This window comes from Grampus griseus (genome assembly GCF_964374135.1).
Source record: "Grampus griseus genome assembly, chromosome: 8".
Classification (NCBI taxonomy): Eukaryota; Metazoa; Chordata; class Mammalia; order Artiodactyla; family Delphinidae; genus Grampus; species Grampus griseus.
The window spans coordinates 56,994,910-57,013,682 of NC_139002.1; the positions used below are offsets into that span (position 1 = coordinate 56,994,910).

An 18,773-nucleotide genomic window follows, 5' to 3' on the forward strand; every position below is an offset into this window, starting at 1 on the left:
TTACCAAGTCACTTTAGAGGAGAGCCTCACTGTGGCTAGGGATGGTGCCCTTCATCCATCGTACCTTACCCCACTTAATCTCTGCCAAGGGCATTGTCTCCTGGTACTTCCATGGTTACCACTTCTTGGGGTGACACAGCATACTTGGGAGTCTGCCCTGACCCAAAATTGTGTAGTGTTGTTCCTACAGAATGCTTCCCCTAACTCTGTCACCCTGGTGTTTTCCATGAACATTACTAGTGCCCCTCCATCCTGCTGCAAACTGGTCTCACTGAGTCCATCAGTGAATATGTGCAACCTTTCTCCATACAAAAGATTGTATGTGTGAGTGGGGTTTGGGGAAGGGGGTCAGTTGAAGAGGGAATTACACCTTTTGGTCCCTTACTGCGGAGACCACTCTTGGGCAGTAGAGTAGTTCCCAAGCTGGTTAGGCCTCTTGATTGATTTCCTATCCTCCATTTCTTCCTGGGAGTGGTAGAGCTTGTCCCCTGCCCTTGTTCATTACCCAAGGTCTTTGCACCCCCAGGGAGGCATATGTAACATCGCTGACCAGCAGGAGGTACATCCTGAGGTTCCCGGCGCTAGAGACACTGATGCTGGATGACAACAAACTCTCCAACCCCAATTGCTTTGCCAGCCTGGCCGGGCTCAGGAGGTAAAGCTAGAAGCCTCTCTCTACAGGGCCCTCTATAACCCCCAGCCTTTCTCACACCTTGAGTGCTGCTCTGGAAGCCAAAACGCCTGGGTTTAAATCCCAGCTCCATCACTTATCTCTGCTGTGTGGCCATGAGTAAGTCATCTCCCCTCTGAGCTTTAGCTCAAGCCAAAAAGTGAGGCATCAGTAAAGATATTTCTGATCATGTGACTGGATTAGAAGCAGTAAAGAGAAAGGAGGGTAGAAGGAGATATGGGATCCTGACCCTAATAGAGGAGCCAAAAAAAAAAGAGAATCAGAAAGGTAAGTTAAACTCTGAGCTCTACCTGTAGTTGGCCCTCTGTATCTGGGTTTTGTGTCCACAGATTCAACCAACGTAGAACCCACAGATATGGAGGGCTGACTATATTTGGTTAAAGTAATGAAATGCTGGCATTTAAATGCTTAAGTTTTAGATCCCTGGAAAATTTACTTTGGATTCAAATACCATTTACTGAACACTACTTTGTGGCAGCATTTACATATTGTCTCATTTAATCTTCACAAGACCCTTGAAAGGTTAATAAATACTATCCCCATTTTAGAGATAGGGACATTGAGGCCCAGAGAGGGTAAGTCACTGGCTCAAGGTCACCCAAGGGGAGTAACTGTCGAAGCCTGATTCCATGTTCTTTCCCTAAAGTTGCTTGGTAAATGTCCCTGAGGTATCATTACTGCTGTGATTCTGTATTCACTTTCCTTAATTGAAGACTGAAGAAGTTAAGCCTGGACCAAAACAAGATTTTCCGGATCCCGTACCTACAGCAGGTTCAGCTCCGAGATGGGTCTGGAGACTGGGTTGGAGGCAGGGGGAGTCCCAGGAAAGAGCCCCAATCTATGCTGCAGCCCAAGTCGTGGATATTTGAGGCCTCGGATGACCAACTGGATTATACTGTACTGCCCATGAAAAAGGATGTTGACCGGACAGGTTAGTGATACCACTTGTTGCAGATGCTAGACCCATGGTGTGATAAGCTTCCAAGAGTTTATTCTGAGAGTCTGTGGCTCCCTGGGGAGCTGCTGCTTTTCAACTGCTGAGCCAGGGGAGATCGCAGTCCTACATGAACTATTTGTATAACTTCCTAACTGGTTCTGTCAGTCAAGATGCTTTTACAACCCAGTTACAAGTGGATTTTTTCCTTTTTATCTCAAATAACGAGAAACTGAGAAGTAAGGCTTTCCAGAGATGGTTAATTCTGGGGTGCATTGATATTCTCAAGGGGCTCAGGCTCTTTCCATCCTCTCCTCTCCATCCTTGGCCTGCTTGCTTGTCCTTCTTGCTTGTTCTTTTAGGCTGGTTCCCACTGAGGTCTCAAGGTTGCTACCACAGTCCCAAGAATCACATCCAGATGGCAACATTTGGAGGCAGAAAATGAAAGAACCGTTACCTTTATTATAAACCAAAATCCCTTTAATGCATGAGTGTATTTGTGGATTACATATTCTGCTCCACTGATCTAATTAATTCTCTATTACTGTGCCAATACCACACTGTTTTCCCTTAACATTTATTTTAAATTGAGGAATAATTTACATAGAGTAAAATACAGAAATCTTGTGCAGAGCTTGAGTTTTTACATATATATACTCTTTTAACTATCACCCATATTACAATATAGAACGTTTTCAACATCCCATGTGGTAACCTCCCAATCAGTATCTCCTCTAAGAATAACCACTGTTCTGACTTCTGTCAACACAGATGAGTTTCGCCTGATTTGAAATTCATGTATCACTCAACGTTAAATCTGTGGGATTCATTCATGTTGTTGCCTATGTCAGTGGTTCACTCTTTTTTTTTCTCTTATTTATTCCATTTATACCACAATTTATTTACACTTTTTACTGTTGATAGACATTTTGGTTATTTCTATTTGGGAGCTATTATGGATAAAGCTGCTGTGAACATTTTTTTACACATCTTTTGGTGGACATAAGCACTTGCTTCTGTTGGGTATATACCCAGGAGTGGAATTGCTGAGCCTCACAGTGTAAGATTTGTTTAGCATTAGTGGATACTGCCAAATACTTTTCCAGTGGGGTTGTAGCAATTGTCAATCCCATATTAATGTAAGAGATTTCCAGTTATTCCATATCCTCACAAATACTTGGTACCATCAGTCTTTTTCATTTTACTGGTTTTGGTAGATAGGTAGTGATATCTCATTGTGGTTTTGATTTGCATTTCTCAAGTGACTAATGATGTTGAGTACCTTTTTATATGTTTATTGGTCACTTTGATATCCTCTTTTGGAAGTGCTTATTCGCCTCTTGGCTGTATTTAAATTGGATTGTGTATCCTTTTTGTTGTTGTTGTTGATTTGAGTCCTTTATGTATCCTGGATACAAGTTCCTGGTAGATCCATGTATCACAAAAATCTTTTCTCAGTCTGTGACTTGCTTTTTCATATTACTGGTGAATTTTGGTGAACAGAAGTTCTTAATTTTAATGAAATCCAATTCATCAATCTTTATAGTTAGTGCTTTCTATTTCCTGATCAAGACTTTTTTGCATGTCTCAAGTCATGAAGATATTTTTCTATATTTCCTTCTAGAAGCTTGATTATTTTAGTTTTTACATTTGGTCTATGATCTATCTAGAATTAATTTTTGTATATAGTGTGAGGTAGAGTCAAAGTTAACTCTTTTATATGGATATCTGATTGATCCAGCACCATTTGTTGAAAAGACTATAATTTTCCCCACTGAGTTGTTGGGGAGGCATTGTGGTAAGGCGGTGACAGTGTATGTATCTAAAGGACTGTAGCTTTGTAACAAGTTTTGACAACTGATGGTGAAATTCTACAGCTGTGATGTTATTCTTCAAAATTGCTACAGGTATTGTAAGACCTTTGCATACAAACAGTATGCAAATTCTATGCAAATTTTAGAATCAGCTTATCAACTTCCAAACAAAATCCTGCTAGGATTTTGATTGGAATTGCATTGAACCTACAGACCAATTTGGAGAGAATTGCCTCATTAAAATAATATATCCTACCATTTTTTAGATCTTTTAAAATTCTTCTCAACAATGCTTTGTAGGCTTCAATGGCAAGGTTATGCGTATCTTTCATTAGATTTATTCCTAGGTATTTGGTCTTCTTTATGCTATCATCAATGGTATTGCTTTTTTATATTTCATTTCCAATATTGAACATGTATCCAGTAACCTTTCTAAATTCACTTATCACTTTTAGTCATTTGCAGGTTCTTTCGGATTACCTATGTTCACGATCGTGACGTTTACAGATAATGACCATTTCATTTATTCTCTACCAATCTTATGCCTCTTATGCCTTTTTATTTCTTTATTTCACTGGCTAAGACTTCTAGTACGATGTTGAGAGAAGTGGTGATAGTGGACATCCTTGTGTTGTTCCCAACCTCAGGGGGAAACTGTTCAGTATTTCAAAATTATGAGTTAGCTGTAGATATTTTTGTGAATGCCTTTTATCAGATTAAAGAAATTTCTTTGTTTTCCTAGTTTGTTGACAGTTTTTATTATGCATGGGTATTGAATTTTGTCAAATGCTTTTTCTGCATCTATTGAGACAATCATGTGATTTTTCTTTAATCTATTAATATGGTTCATTACATTGATTTTTTTTTAAGTTCAGTTAATATCTGTCACCATACCTAGTTACAAAAAAATTTTTTTCATGTAATGAGAACTTTCAAGATCCACTCTCCTAGCTACTTTCAAATACACAATACAGTATTGTTAACTATAGTCACCGCACTATATTCATTACATTCCCATATATAACTGGGAGTTTGTGCCTTTTCACCCCCTTCACCCATTTCGCCCACCCCCCACCCCCTGCCTCAGGCAGCCACTAGTCTGTTCTTTATATCCATGAGCTCAATTTTTTTGTTTTGGTTTGGGTTGGTTTTTGTGTTTTTCTTTAGATTCCACATTTAAGAGAGATCATATGGTATTTATCTTTTTCTGTCTGGCTTATTTCACTTTACATAATGCCTTCAGGGCCTAACCATGTTGTTGCAAATGGCAAGGTATCATTCTTTTTTACGGCTGAATAATTTACATATGTGTGTGTGTGTACATATATATAAAATCACATTTTCCTTATCCATTCGTCCATCGATGGACACTTAGGTTGTTTCTGTGTCTTGGCTATTGTAAATGATGCTGCAGTGAACATAAGGGTGCATTTTATTTTCTTTGGGTAAGTACCCAGAAGTGGAACTTCTGGATCATATTGTAGTTCAGTTTTCAGTTTTTTTGATGAACCTCCATAGTGCTTTCCATAATAGCTGCACCAATTTACATTCCCACCAACAGTGAACAACAGTTCCCTTTTCTCCACATCCTCGCCAACACTTGTTATTTCTTTTCTTTTTGATAACAGCCATTCTGACAGGTGTGAGGTAATATCTCATTGTGGTTTTGATTTGCTTCTCCTTGATGATTAGTGACGTTGAGCATATTTTCATGTACCTGTAGGCCATTTGCATGTCTTCTTTGGAAAGATGTCTATTCATATCCTCTTGATTGTTTGTTTTTTTTGCTATTGAGTTTTCTGAGTTTTTTTTAAAATATATTTTTGGATAGTAACCCCTTGTCCAGATACAGAATTTAAAAATATGTTCTCCCATTCAGTAGGTTGTCTTTTCATTTTGTTGATGGTTCCCTTTGCTGTGCAAAAGCTTTTTAGTTTGATATAATCCCACCTGTTTATTTTATATCAATTTTTGAATGTTGAACCAGACTTGCATTCCCAGGATAAACCCCACTTGGTCATGATTTAACTTGCTGATTGATATTTTGTCAAGGATTTTAAAATCTATGTTCAGGAGATATGTGGGTATACTATTTTCTTTTGTTATAATGTTCTTGTCAGGATTTACAGTCAGAGTTATGTTTGCCTCATAAAATGCATCTGGAGAAATATTCACTGTTTTTCTGTTGCTTGGGAAAGTTTGTATAAGATTGAGATTATATCTTCCTTAAATTTTGGAAGAATTCACCATGAAGCCGTCTGAGCCCGGGTTTTCCTTTGTGGGAAGAGGTTGGAATTATTAAAATTCAGAAGCTTGGAAGAGAAGCCCTTTAGAGCTTGGCTGCTGGTGTCTCTGAGCTCAGAGGGGCCTCATGGAGCTGAGACCCCAAATCTCTGCAAGGAGGAGACTGACTGGCTGGTGCTGATATCCCTGAAGCTGGTTTATAAAGGTTGGAAAACTGCAAACTGGATTCAGCTGCTGGGGAGAGACTTGCTGAAACTCTCATGAAGTGACATTACTCCAGCGACATTCATATCACAAGCAGTCGGGAAACCCATGGGAAGCAGACTGGTGGAAGCAAGCCTCTTCTTCCTCTTCCAGCTTTGCAGTCTTCCTCTAGCCCCAACCCCTATTGTCAGAGTCTAACAGGAAAGCAACTGGCAAAGCAGAAGAATGGTTTTCAGAACCCCAGCTCCAACACCCCAAAGCAGAATAGAGAAGGGTGGGTTTGGCAGTAAAAAATAATAGCTTAATAATTGGCACAATTATGTTATTCAGATTTTCCCCAAGATTATTTTTGTGCCTACTTGGTTCGTTAACTTTGGAAACAGGTATATTAAAGTCTCTTACCACTATTGTGGGTTTGTCAGTATCTCCTATGTTTCTGGCGCTTTTTATTATTAAATTGGTTCAGTTCCATTATGAGGATCATGACTATTACCTAGTACATTGTATCTTTTAATCACTGTAAAATACTCCACCTTATCTTAATACTTTTGGCCTCAGCCTGGGCCTCCATTTTGTTTGATATGAACACATATTTTGTAATATCTTAAAAACAATATAACCCTCCTATTTTCCCCAATATGGGTCTTTTTTTAATAGAAGAATTTAACTCACATTGTGATTATTGATGTTTTGATTTATTTCTATCATCAGTAGTGTATATTTTCTTTTTTAAATGTTTAATATATATTCTTTTTTTTCCTTTTTTAAGTTAAAATATAGTTGATTTACAATATTGTATTAGTTTCAGGTGTACATCAGAGTGATTCAGTTATACATATATATGTATATATCTATATTCTTTTTTCCTGATTCTTTTCCATTTTAGTTTATTACAAGATAGTGAAAATAGTTCCCTGCACTATACAGTAAATCCTTGTTGTTTATCTACTTTATATATAGTGGTATGCATCTGTTAATCCCATACTCCCAATTATGCCTCTCCCTTCTTCCCCTTTGGTAACCATGAGTTTGTTTTCTATATCTTTGAGTCTGTTTCTGTTTTGTAATTAAGTTCATTTATACTATTTTTTAGGTTCCACATATAAGTGATATCATATATTTGTCTTTCTCTGTCTGACTTACTTCACTTAGTATAATCTGTAGATCCGTGTGTGTTACTGCAAATGGCATTATTTCATTCTTTTTTTATGGCTGAGTAGTATTCTATTTGTGTGTATCACATCTTCTTTATCCATTCATCTGTTTATGGACACTTAGGTTGCTTCCATGTCATGGCTATTGTAAATAGTGCTTCTATGAACATTGAGGGTGCATGTTTCACTTTGAATTAGAGTTTTCATCTTTTTTGAATATATGCCCAAGAGCGGGATTGCTGTATCATATGGTAACTCCATTTTTAGTTTTTTAAGGAACCTCCATACTGTTTTCCATAGTGGCTGCACCAATTTACATTCCTACCAACAGTGTACAAGGGTTCCCTTTTCTCCACACCTGCTCCAGCATTTATTATTTGTAGACTTTTAGATTATGGCCCTTCTGATTGGTGTGAGGTGATACCTCATTGTAGTTTTGATTTGCATTTCTCTAATAATTAGCAATGTTGAACATCTTTTCATGTGCCTGTTGGCCACCTGTATGTCTTCAATGGAGAATGTCTATTTACGCCTTCTGCCCATTTTTTTGATTGGGTGGTTTATTTTTTGTTATTGAGTTGTGTGAGCTGTTTGTATATTGTGGATATTAACCCATTGTCAGTTGCATCATTTGCAAGTATTTTCTCCCATTCTGTAGGTTGTCTTTTTGTTTTGTTTTATGGTTTCCTTTGCTGTGCAAAAGCTTGCAGTTTGATTAGGTCCCATTTGTTTATTTTTGCTTTTATTTCTATTGCCTTGGAAGACTGACCTAAGAAAACCTTGCTATGATTTATGTCAGAGAATGTTTTGCCTATGTTCTCTTCTAGGAGTTTTATGGTGTCATGTCTTATATTTAAGTCTTTAAGTCATTTTAAGTTTATTTTTGTGTATAGTGTGAGGGAGTGTTCTAACTTCATTGCTTTACATGTAGGTGTCCAGCTTTCCCAACACCATTTGCCAAAGAGACTTTCTTTTCTCTATTGTATGTTCTTGCCTCCTTTGTCAAAGATTAATTGACCATAGGTGTGTGGGTTTATTTCTGGGCTCTCTATTCTGTTCCATTGATTTATATGTCTGTTTTTGTGCCATACCATGCTGTTTTGATTACTATAGCTTTGTAGTATTGTCTGAAGTCTGGGAGCCTTATTCCTCCAACTTTGTTCTTTTTTCCTCAGGATTGCTGTGGCAACTTTGGTCTTTTATGGTTCTATATAAATTTTAAGATTATTTGTTCTCGTTCTGTAAAATATGTCATGGGTAATTTGATAGGGATCGCATTAAACTGTAGATTGCTTTGGATAGTATGGCCATTTTAACAACATTCATTCTTCCCATCCAAGAGCATGGTATATCTTTCCATTTCTTTAAATCATCTTCATTTCCTTTAACAATGTTTTATAGTTCTCAGCATATAAGTCTTTCACCTCCTTGGTCATGTTTATTCCTAAGTATTTTACTCTTTGTGATGTGATTTTAAAAGGGATCTTTTTTACTTTCTCTTTCTGATATCTCATTGTTAGTGTAAAGAATTGCAACTGATTTCGTATGTTAATCTTGTATCCTGCTACTTTGCTGAATTCATTTATCAGTTCTAGTAGTTTTTGTGTGGAGTCTTTAGGGTTTTCTATGTGTAGTATAATGTCATCTGCATATAATGACAAGTTTACCTCTTCCCTTCCAGTTTGTTTATTTATTTTTAATATTTATTTATTATTTTTTTTATTTTGGCTGTGCTGGGTCTTAGTTGTGGCACGTGGGATCTTTTTTTCTTTTTTTTTTTTTAGTTTCAGCATGCAGACTTCTTAGTTGTGGCATGCAGACTCTTAGTTGCGGCATGCATGTGGGATCTAGTTCCCTGACCAGGGATCAAACCTGGGCCCCCTGCATTGGGAGCATGGAGTCTTATCCACTGGACCACCGGGGAAGTCCCTCCCTTCCCATTTAGATACTTTTTCTTTCTTTTTCTTATCTGATTGCTGTGGCTAGGACTTCTAATACTGTGTTGAATAGAAGTGGTGAGAGTGGGCATCCTTGTCTTATTCGAGATTTTAGCTGGAAGGCTTCCAGCTTTTCACAGTTGAGTATTATGTTGGCTATAGGTTTGTTATAAATAGCTTTTATTAATTCGAGATACGTTCTCTCTATACCCACTTTTGGTGAGAGTTTTTATCATGAATGGATGCTGAATTTTATCAAATGCTTTTTCTGCATCTATTGAAATGACTGTGTGGTTATTGTCATTTCTTTTGTTGATGTGGTGTATCACATTGAGTTGCGTATGTTGAACCATCCTTGAAACCCTGGGATGAATCCAACTTGATTGTGGTGTGTGATCTTTTTTATGTGTGGTTGGATTCTGTTTGCTAATATTTTGTTGAGGATTTTAGCATCTGTATTCATCAGAGATATTGGCCTGTAATTTTCTTTTTTGGTAGTGTCTTTGTCTGGTTTTGGTATAAGAATGATGGTGGCTTCAAAGAATGACTTTAGGAGTGTTCCCTTTTCTTCAGTCTTTTGGAAGAGTTTGAGAAGGATAGGTATAAGTTCTTTGTATCTTTGGTAGGATTCCCTAGTGAAGCCATCCAGTCCTAAACATTTGTTTGTAGGGAGTTTTTGTTTTTGTTATTTTTTTTAAATTACAGATTCTGTTTCACTTCTAGTGATCAGTCTGTTTAGATTGTTTCTTTTTGATTCAGTTTTGGTAGGCTGTATGTTTCTAGAAATTTGTCCATTTCTTTTAAGTTGTCCATTTTGTTGGCATATATGTGTTCATAATACCTTCTTATGAAATTCATATTTCTGTGGAATTGGTTGTTATTTCTGCTCTTTCATTTCTTATTTTGTTTATTTGGGTCCACTCTTCTTGGTGAGCCTGGCCGCAGGTTTGTCGATTTTGTTTGTCCTTTCAAAAAAAACAGCTCTTGGTTTTATTGATATTTTTTCTATTCCTTTTTTATTTTATTTATTTCCTCTCTGATCTTTGTTATTTTCTTTCTTCTGCTGACTTTAGGTTTTGTTTGTTTTTTTCTAATTCTTTTAGGTTGTAGGTTAGGTTGTCTATTTGGGATTTTTCTTGGGTTTTTTTTTTAATTGGAGTATATTTGCTTTATAATGGTGAGTTAGTTTCTGCTTTACAACAAAATGAATCAGTTATACGTATACATATGTTCCCATATCTCTTCCCTCTTGCGTCTCCCTCCCTCCCACCCTCCCTATCCCACCCCTCCAGGCGGTCACAAAGCACCGAGCTGATCTCCCTGTGCTATGCGGCTGCTTCCCACTAGCTATCTATTTTACGTTTGGTAGTGTATATATGACCATGACTCTCTCTCGCTTTGTCACAGCTCACCCTTTCCCCTCCCCATATCCTCAAGTCCGTTCTCTAGTAGGGCTGTGTCTTTATTCCTGTCTTACTCCTAGGTTCTTCATGAAATTTTTTTTTCTTAAATTCCATGTATATGTGTTAGCATACAGTATTTGTCTTTCTCTTTCTGACTTATTTCACTCTGTATGACAGACTCTAGGTCTATCCACCTCAGTACAAATAGCTCAATTTTGTTTCTTTTATGACTGAGTAATATTCCATTGTATATATGTGCCACATCTTCTTTATCCATTCATCCGATGATGGACACTTAGGTTGTTTCCATCTCCGGGCTATTGTAAATAGAGCTGCAATGAACATTTTGGTACATGACTCTTTTTGAATTATGGTTTTCTCAGGGTATATGCCCAGTAGTGGGATTGCTGGGTCATATGGTGGTTCTATTTGTAGTTTTTTAAGGAACCTCCATACTGTTCTCCATAGTGGCGGTACCAATTCACATTCCCACCAGCAGTGCAAGAGTGTTCCCTTTTCTCCACACCCTCTCCAACATTTATTGTTTCTAGATATTTTGATGATGACCATTCTGACTGGTGTGAGATGATATCTCATTGTAGTTTTGATTTGCATTTCTCTAATGATTAATGATGTTGAGCATTCCTTCATGTGTTTGTTGGCAATCTGTATATCTTCTTTGGAGAAATGTCTGTTTAGGTCTTCTGCCCATTTTTGGATTGGGTTGGTTTTTTTTTGTTATTGAGCTGCATGAGCTGCTTGTAAATTTTGGAAATTAATCCTTTGTCAGTTGCTTCATTTGCAAATATTTTCTCCCATTCTGAGGGTTGTCTTTTGGTCTTGTTTATGGTTTCCTTTGCTGTGCAAAAGCTTTGAAGTTTCATTAGGTCCCATTTGTTTATTTTTATTTCCATTTCTCTAGGAGGTGGGTCAAACAGGATCTTGCTGTGATTTATGTCATAGAGTGTTCTCCCTATGTTTTCCTCTAAGAGTTTGATAGTTTCTGGCCTTACATTTAGGTCTTTAATCCATTTTGAGCTTATTTTTGTGTATGGTGTTAGGGAGTGATCTAATCTCATACTTTTACATGTAGCTGTCCAGTTTTCCCAGCACCACTTATTGAAGAGGCTGTCCTTTCTCCACTGTACATTCCTGCCTCCTTTATCAAAGATAAGGTGACCATATGTGCGTGGGTTTATGTCTGGGCTTTCTATCCTGTTCCATTGATCTATCTTTCTGTTTTTGTGCCAGTACCATACTGTTTTGATTACTGTAGCTTTGTAGTATAGTCTGAAGTCAGGGAGCCTGATTCCTCCAGCTCTGTTTTTCATTCTAAAGATTGCTTTGGCTGTTCAGGGTCTTTTGTGTTTCCATACAAATTGTGAAAGTTTTTGTTGTAGTTTGTGAAAAATGCCAGTGGTAGTTTGATAGGGATTGCATGGAATCTGTAGATTGCTTTGGGAAGTAGAGTCATTTTCACAATGTTGATTCTTCCAATCCAAGAACATGGTATATCTCTCCATCTATTTGTATCATCTTTAATTTCTTTCATCAGTGTCTTATAATTTTCTGCATACAGGTCTTTTGTCTTGTTAGGTAGGTTTATTCCTAGATATTTAATTCTTTTTGTTGCAGTGGTAAATGGGAGTGTTTTCTTGATTTCACTTTCAGATTTTTCATCATTAGTGTATAGGAATGCCAGAGATTTTGTGCATTAATTTTGTATCCTGCAACTTTACCAAATTCACTGATTAGCTGTAGTAGTTTTCTGGTAGCATCTTTAGGATTCTCTATGTATAGTATCATGTCTTCTGCAAATAGTGACAGCTTTACTTCTTCTTTTCTGATTTGGATTCCTTTTAATTCCTTTTCTTCTCTGATTGCTGTAGGTAAAACATCCAAAACTATGTTGAACAAGAGTGGTGACAGTGGGCAACCTTGTCTTGTTCCTGATCTTAGTGGAAATGCTTTCAGTTTTTCACCATTGAGGACGATGTTGCCTGTGGGTTTGTCGTATATGCCCTTTATTATGTTGAGGAAAGTTCCCTCTATGCCTACTTTCTGCAGGGTTTTTATCATAAATCAGTGTTGAATTTTGTCGAAAGCTTTCTCTGCATCTATTGAGATTATCATATGGTTTTTCTCCTTCAATTTGTTAATATGGTATATCACGTTGATTGATTTGCGTATATTGAAGAATCCTTGCATTCCTGGAATAAACCCCACTTGATCATAGTGTATGATCCTTTTAATGTGCTGTTGGATTCTGTTTGCTAGTATTTTGTTGAGGATTTTTGCATCTATGTTCATCAGTGATATTGGCCTGTAGTTTTCTTTCTTTGTGACATCCTTGTCTGGTTTTGGTATTAGGGTGATGGTGGCCTCGTAGAATGAGTTTGGGAGTGTTCCTCCCTCTGCTATATTTTGGAAGAGTTTGAGAAGGATAGGCGTTAGCTCTTCTCTAAATGTTTGATAGAATTCGCCTGTGAAGCCATCTGGTCCTGGGCTTTTGTTTGTTGGAAGATTTTTAATCACAGTTTCGATTTTAGTGCTTGTGATTGGTCTGTTCATATTTTCTATTTCTTCCTGATTCAGTCTTGGCAGGTTGTGCCTTTCTAAGAACTTTTCCATTTCTTCCAAATGGTTGTCCATTTTATTGGCATAGAGTTGCTTGTAGTAATCTCTCATGATCTTTTGTATTTCTGCAGTGTCAGTTGTTACTTCTCTTTTTCATTTCTAATTCTATTGATTTGAATCTTCTCCCTTTTTTTCTTGATGAGTCTGGCTAATGGTTTATCAATTTTATTTATCTTCTCAAAGCACCAGCATTTAGTTTTATTGATCTTGCTATCGTTTCCTTCATTTCTTTTTCATTTATTTCTGATCTGATTTTTATGATTTCTTTCCTTCTGCTAACTTTGGGGTTTTTTTGTTCTTCTTTCTCTAATTGCTTTAGGTGCAAGGTTAGGTTCTTTATTCGAGATGTGTCCTGTTTCTTAAGGTAGGCTTATATTGCTATAAACTTCCCTCTTAGAATTGCTTTTGCTGCATCCCATAGATTATGGGTCATCGTGTCTCCACTGTCATTTGTTTCTAGGTATTTTTTTATTTCCTCTTTGATTTCTTCAGTGATCTCTTGATCATTTAGTAGTGTATTGTTTAGCCTCCATGTGGTTGTATTTTTTACAGATCTTTTCCTGTAATTGATATCTAGTCTCAAAGTGTTGTGGTCGTAAAGGATACTTGATACAATTTCAATTTTCTTAAATTTACCAAGTCTTGATTTGTGACCGAAGATATGATCTATCCTGGAGAATGTTCCATGAGCACTTGAGAAAAATGTGTATTCTGTTGTTTTTGGATGGAATGTCCTATAAATATCAATTAAGTCCATCTTGTTTAATGTATCATTTAAAGCTTGTGTTTCCTTATTTATTTTCATTTTGGATGATCTGTCCATTGGTGAAAATGGGGTGTTAAAGTCCCCTACTATGAATGTGTTACTGTCGATTTCCCCTTTTATGGCTGTTAGTACTTGCCTTATGTATTGAGGTGCTCCTATGTTGGGTGCATAAATATTTACAATTGTTATATCTTCTTCTTGGATCGATCCCTTGATCATTATGTAATGTCCTTCTTTGTCTCTTCTAATAGTCTTTATTTTAAAGTCTATTTTGTCTGATATGAGAATTGCTACTCCAGCTTTCTTTTGGTTTCCATTTGCCTGGAATATCTTTTTCCATCCCCTTACTTTCAGTCTGTATGTGTCTCTAGGTCTGAAATGGGTCTCTTGTAGACAGCAAATATATGGGTCTTGTTTTTGTATCCATTCAGCCGATCTGTGTCTTTTGGTGGGAGCATTTAGTTCATTTACATTTAAGGTAATTATCGACATGTATGTTCCTATTCCCACTTTCTTAATTGTTTTGGGTTCATTATTGTAGGTCTTTTCCTTCTCTTGTGTTTCTTGCCTGGAGAAGTTCCTTTAGCAGTTGTTGTAGAGCTGGTTTGGTAGTGCTGAACTCTCTCAGCTTTTGCTTGTCTGTAAAGATTTTAATTTCTCCATCAAATCTGAATGAGATCCTTGCTGGGTAGAGTAATCTTGGTTGCAGGTTTTTCTCCTTCATCACTTTAAATATGTCCTGCCAGTCCCTTCTGGCTTGCAGAGTTTCTGCTGAAAGATCAGCTGTTAACCTTATGGGGATTCCCTTGTGTGTTATTTGTTGTTTTTCCCTTGCTGCTTTTAATATGCTTTCTTTGTATTTAATTTTTGACAGTTTGATTAATATGTGTCTTGGCGTATTTCTCCTTGGATTTATTCTGTATGGGACTCTCTGTGCTTCCTGGACTTGATTAACTATTTCCTTTCCCATATTAGGGAAGTTTTCAACTATAATCTCTTCAAATATTTTCTCAGTCCCTTTCTTTTTCTCTTCTTCTGGAACCCCTGTAATTCGAATGTTGGTGGGTTTGATGTTGTCCCAGAGGTCTCTGAGACTGTCCTCAGTTCTTTTCATTCTTTTTTCTTTATTCTGCTCTGCAGTAGTTATTTCCACTATTGTATCTTTCAGGTCACTTATCCGTTCTTCTGCCTCAGTTATTCTGCTATTGATCCCATCTAGAGTCTTTTTCATTTCATTTATTGTGTTGTTCATCATTGTTTGTTTCATCTTTAGTTTTTCTAGGTCCTTGTTAAATGCTTCTTGCATTTCGTCTATTCTATTTCCAAGATTTTGGATCTTCTTTACTATCATTTTCTGAATTCTTTTTCAGGCAGATTGCCTATTTCCTCTTCATTTGTTAGGTGTGGTGGGTTTTTTATCTTGCTCCTTCATCTGCAGTGTGTTTTTCTGTCTTCTCATTTTGCTTATGTTACTGTGTTTGGGGTCTCATTTTTGCAGGCTGCAGGTTCGTAGTTCCCGTTGTTTTTGGTGTCTGTCCCCAGTGGCTAAGGTTGGTTCAGTGGGTTGTGTAGGCTTCCTGGTGGAGGGGACTAGTGCCTGTGTTCTGGTGGATGAAGCTGGATCTTGTCTTTCTGGTGGGCAGGTCCACGTCTGGTGGTGTGTTTTGGGGTGTCTGTGGACTTATTATGATTTTAGGCAGCCTCTCTGCTAATGGGTGGGGTTGTGTCCCTGTCTTGCTAGTTGTTTGGCATAGGTTGTCCAGCACTGTAGCTTGCTGGTTGTTGAGTGAAGCTCATTGCTGGTGTTGAGATGGAGATCTCTGGGAGCTTTTCGCCGTTTGATATTATGTGGAGCTGGGAGGTCTCTTGTGGACCAGTGTCCTGAAGTTGGCTCTCCCACCTCAGAGGCACAGCACTGACTCCTGGCCGCAGCACCAAGAGCCTTTCATTCACACGGCTCCTTAATTTGGGATGATTCGTTGTGTATTCATGTATTCCACAGATGCAGGGTACATCAAGTTGATTGTGGAGCTTTAATCCGCTGCTTCTGAGGCTGCTGGGAGAGATTTCCGTTTCTCTTCTTTGTTCTCACAGCTCCCAGGGGCTCAGCTTTGGATTTGGCCCCGCCTCTGTGTGTAGGTCGCTGGAGGGCCTCTGTTCTTCGCTCAGAGAGGACCGGGTTAAAGGAGCTGCTGATTCAGGGGCTCTGGCTCACTCAGGCCGGGGGTAGGGAGGGGCACGGAGTGTGGGGCGAGCCTGCGGCGGCAGAGGCCAGCGTGACCTTGCACCAGCCTGAGGCTCACCGTGCGTTCCTCTGGGGAAGTTGTCCCTGGATCACGGGACCCTGGCAGTGGTGGGCTGCACAGGCTCCCTGGAAGGGGGGTTGTGGATAGTGACCTGTGCTCGCCCACAGGCTTCTTGTTGGCGGCAGCAGCAGCCTTAGCGTCTCCTGCCTGTCTCTGGGGTCCGCGCTTTTAGCCGTGGCTCGCACCCGACTCTGGAGCTCTTTTAAGCAGCGTTCTTAATCCCCTCTCCTCGTGCACCAGTTAACCAAGAGGGAAGAAAAAGTCTCTTGCCTCTTTGGCAGGTCCAGACTTTTCCCCGGATTCCCTCCCCCCTAGCCGTGGCACACTAACCCCCTGCAGGCTGTGTTCTCTCCACCAACCCCAGTCCTCTCCCTGCGCTCTGACCCGAAGCCCGAGCCTCAGCTCCCAGCCCCGCCCGCCCCGGCAGGGGAGCAGACAAGCCTCTTGGACTGGGGTGGGGAGTGCTGGTCGGCACCAATCCTCTATGTGGGAATCTCCCCGCTTTGCCCCCCGCACCCCTGTTGCTGTGCTGTCCTCCGCATCTCCGAAGCTTTCCCCTCCGCCACCTGCAGTCTCTGCCAGCGAAGGGGCTTCCTAGTGTGTGGAAACTTTTCCTCCTTCACAGCTCCCTCCCACTGGTGCAGGTCCCGTCCCTAACCTTTTGTCTCTGTTTATTCATTTTTCTTTTTCCCTACCCAGGAACGTGGGGGGTTTCTTGCCTTTTGGGAGGTCTGAGGTCTTCTGCCAGTGTTCAGTAGGTGTTCTGTAGGAGTTGTTCCACGTGTAGATGTATTTCTGGTGTATCTGTGGGGAGGAAGGTGATCTCCGCTTCTTACTCTTCCGCCATCTTTCTTCTTGTTTTTTTTTGAGGAAGGCCTGTATTGCTATGAACTTTCCTCTAAACTGCTTTGATGCATCCCGTGGATTTTGTATGGTTGTGTTTTCATTGTCGTTTATCTTGAGATAGTTTTTATTTCCTCTTTGATTTTACTGTCAGCCCATTGGTTTTTTAATAGCATGTTGTTTAGTTTCCGTGTAATTGCTTTTTTCTCATTTTTCTTTCTGTGGTTGATTTCTAGTTTCATGCTGTTGTGGTCAGAAAGGATGCTTGAAATAATTTGTATTCTCTTACATTTGTTGATGCTTGTTTCGTGAACTAGTATGTGATTTATCCTGGAGAATGTTCCCTGTGCACTTGAAAAGAATGTGTATTCCGGTTTTTTTGGATGTAGTGTCCTGTAGATATCAATGAAATCTAACTGTCCTATTGTGTCATTTAGGATCTCTGTTGCCTTATTGATTTTCTGTCTGGAAGATCTGTCCATTGATGTCAGTGGGGTGTTAAAGTCTCCTACTATTATTGTACTACCATCAATTTCTCCCTTTATGTCTGTTAGTATTTGTTTTATGTATTTAGGTGCTCCTATTTTGGGTGCATATATGTTAACAAGTGTAATATCCTCTTCTTGTATTGATCCTTTTATCATGATATAGCATCCTTTGTCTTTTTTTGTGGCCTTAGTTTTAAAGTCTATTTTGTCTCATATGAGTATTGCTACCCCTGCTTTCATGTCATTGCATGAAATATCTTTTTCCATCCCCTCACTTTCCATCTGTATGTGTCTTTCACCCTAAAGTGGGTCTCCTGTAGGCAGCATATTGTAGGTTCTTGTTTTATTATCCAATCTGCCACTCTATGTCTTTTGATTGGAGCATTTAGTCCATTGACATTTAAAGTAATTATTGATAAGTATGTATTTACTGCCATTTAAAATCTTATTTTCCAGTCAGTTTTGTATTTCTTCTTTGTTCCTTTCTTCTTCTTTTTGTTTTCCTTTTGTAGTTTGATGACTTTCTTTTGTATTATGCTTGAGTTCCTTTCTTTTTAGCTTTTGTGAATCTATTGTATGTTTTCATTTGTGGTTACCCTGGTTTTCAAGTATGTTAATCCATATCTACTTGCTTTAGACTGGTGGTCATATAAGCTCAAACACATTCTAAAAGATCTAGATTTTCTTACTCCCCTCCCCAACATTTCATGATTTTGATGTCCTATTTTACATCTTCATGTTTATCCTTTTGCTGTTCACTGTAGTTATAATTGCTTTCATATAATTTGGTTGTTTTTTTTTAATCTATATACTGGCTTATTTAAGTGATCTTCAGTCCTTTTATATATTTACCTTTTCTATTGTGATTTTCCCTTTCCTATATGTTCTTGCTTCTTTTCTGTTTAGAGAAGATCTTTCAATATTTCTTTTAAGATATGTTTAGTATTGCTGTATTCTTCTAGTGTTTGCTTATCTGAGAAATTTTTTATCTATTCTTCTGCTCTAAGTGCTAATCTTGCTGGGTAGTGTATCCTAGGTTACAGGTTTTTCCCTTTCAGTACTTTGAATATATCTTGCCACTCCCTTTTGGCCTGCAAAGTTTCTGTAGAGAAATTAGCTGATGGCCTTGTGGGGTTTCCCTTGTAACTGACTTTGTTTTTCTTTTGCTGCCTTTAGAATCTTCTCTTTAACTTTAAATTTTGCCATTTTAATTATGGTATGTCTTGGAGTAGGTCTGTTGGGGTTCATCTTGTTTGGGACCCTCTGTGCTTCCTATACCTGGATATCTGTTTCCTTCTTTAGGTTTGGGAAGTTTTCAGCCATAATTTCTTCAAATACATTTTAAATCTCCT

At 38.4% G+C, this 18,773-nt stretch overlaps 1 protein-coding gene across 2 annotated transcripts in view; it reads left to right on the forward strand.

The window, feature by feature from the left end:
• XRRA1 (X-ray radiation resistance associated 1) overlaps positions 1-18,773 on the forward strand; it is a 99,014-nt gene that overhangs the window by 44,975 nt on the left and 35,266 nt on the right. Inside the window, exons 9-10 of one of the 2 annotated variants that reach the window (XM_082659314.1) lie at positions 527-655; positions 1,405-1,622. In XM_082659314.1, the coding sequence (XP_082515440.1) occupies positions 527-655; positions 1,405-1,622 (347 nt within the window). Of the gene's footprint in view, positions 1-526; positions 656-1,404; positions 1,623-18,773 lie in introns of those variants that run through there. The other variant, XM_082659315.1, reaches the window with a different exon arrangement.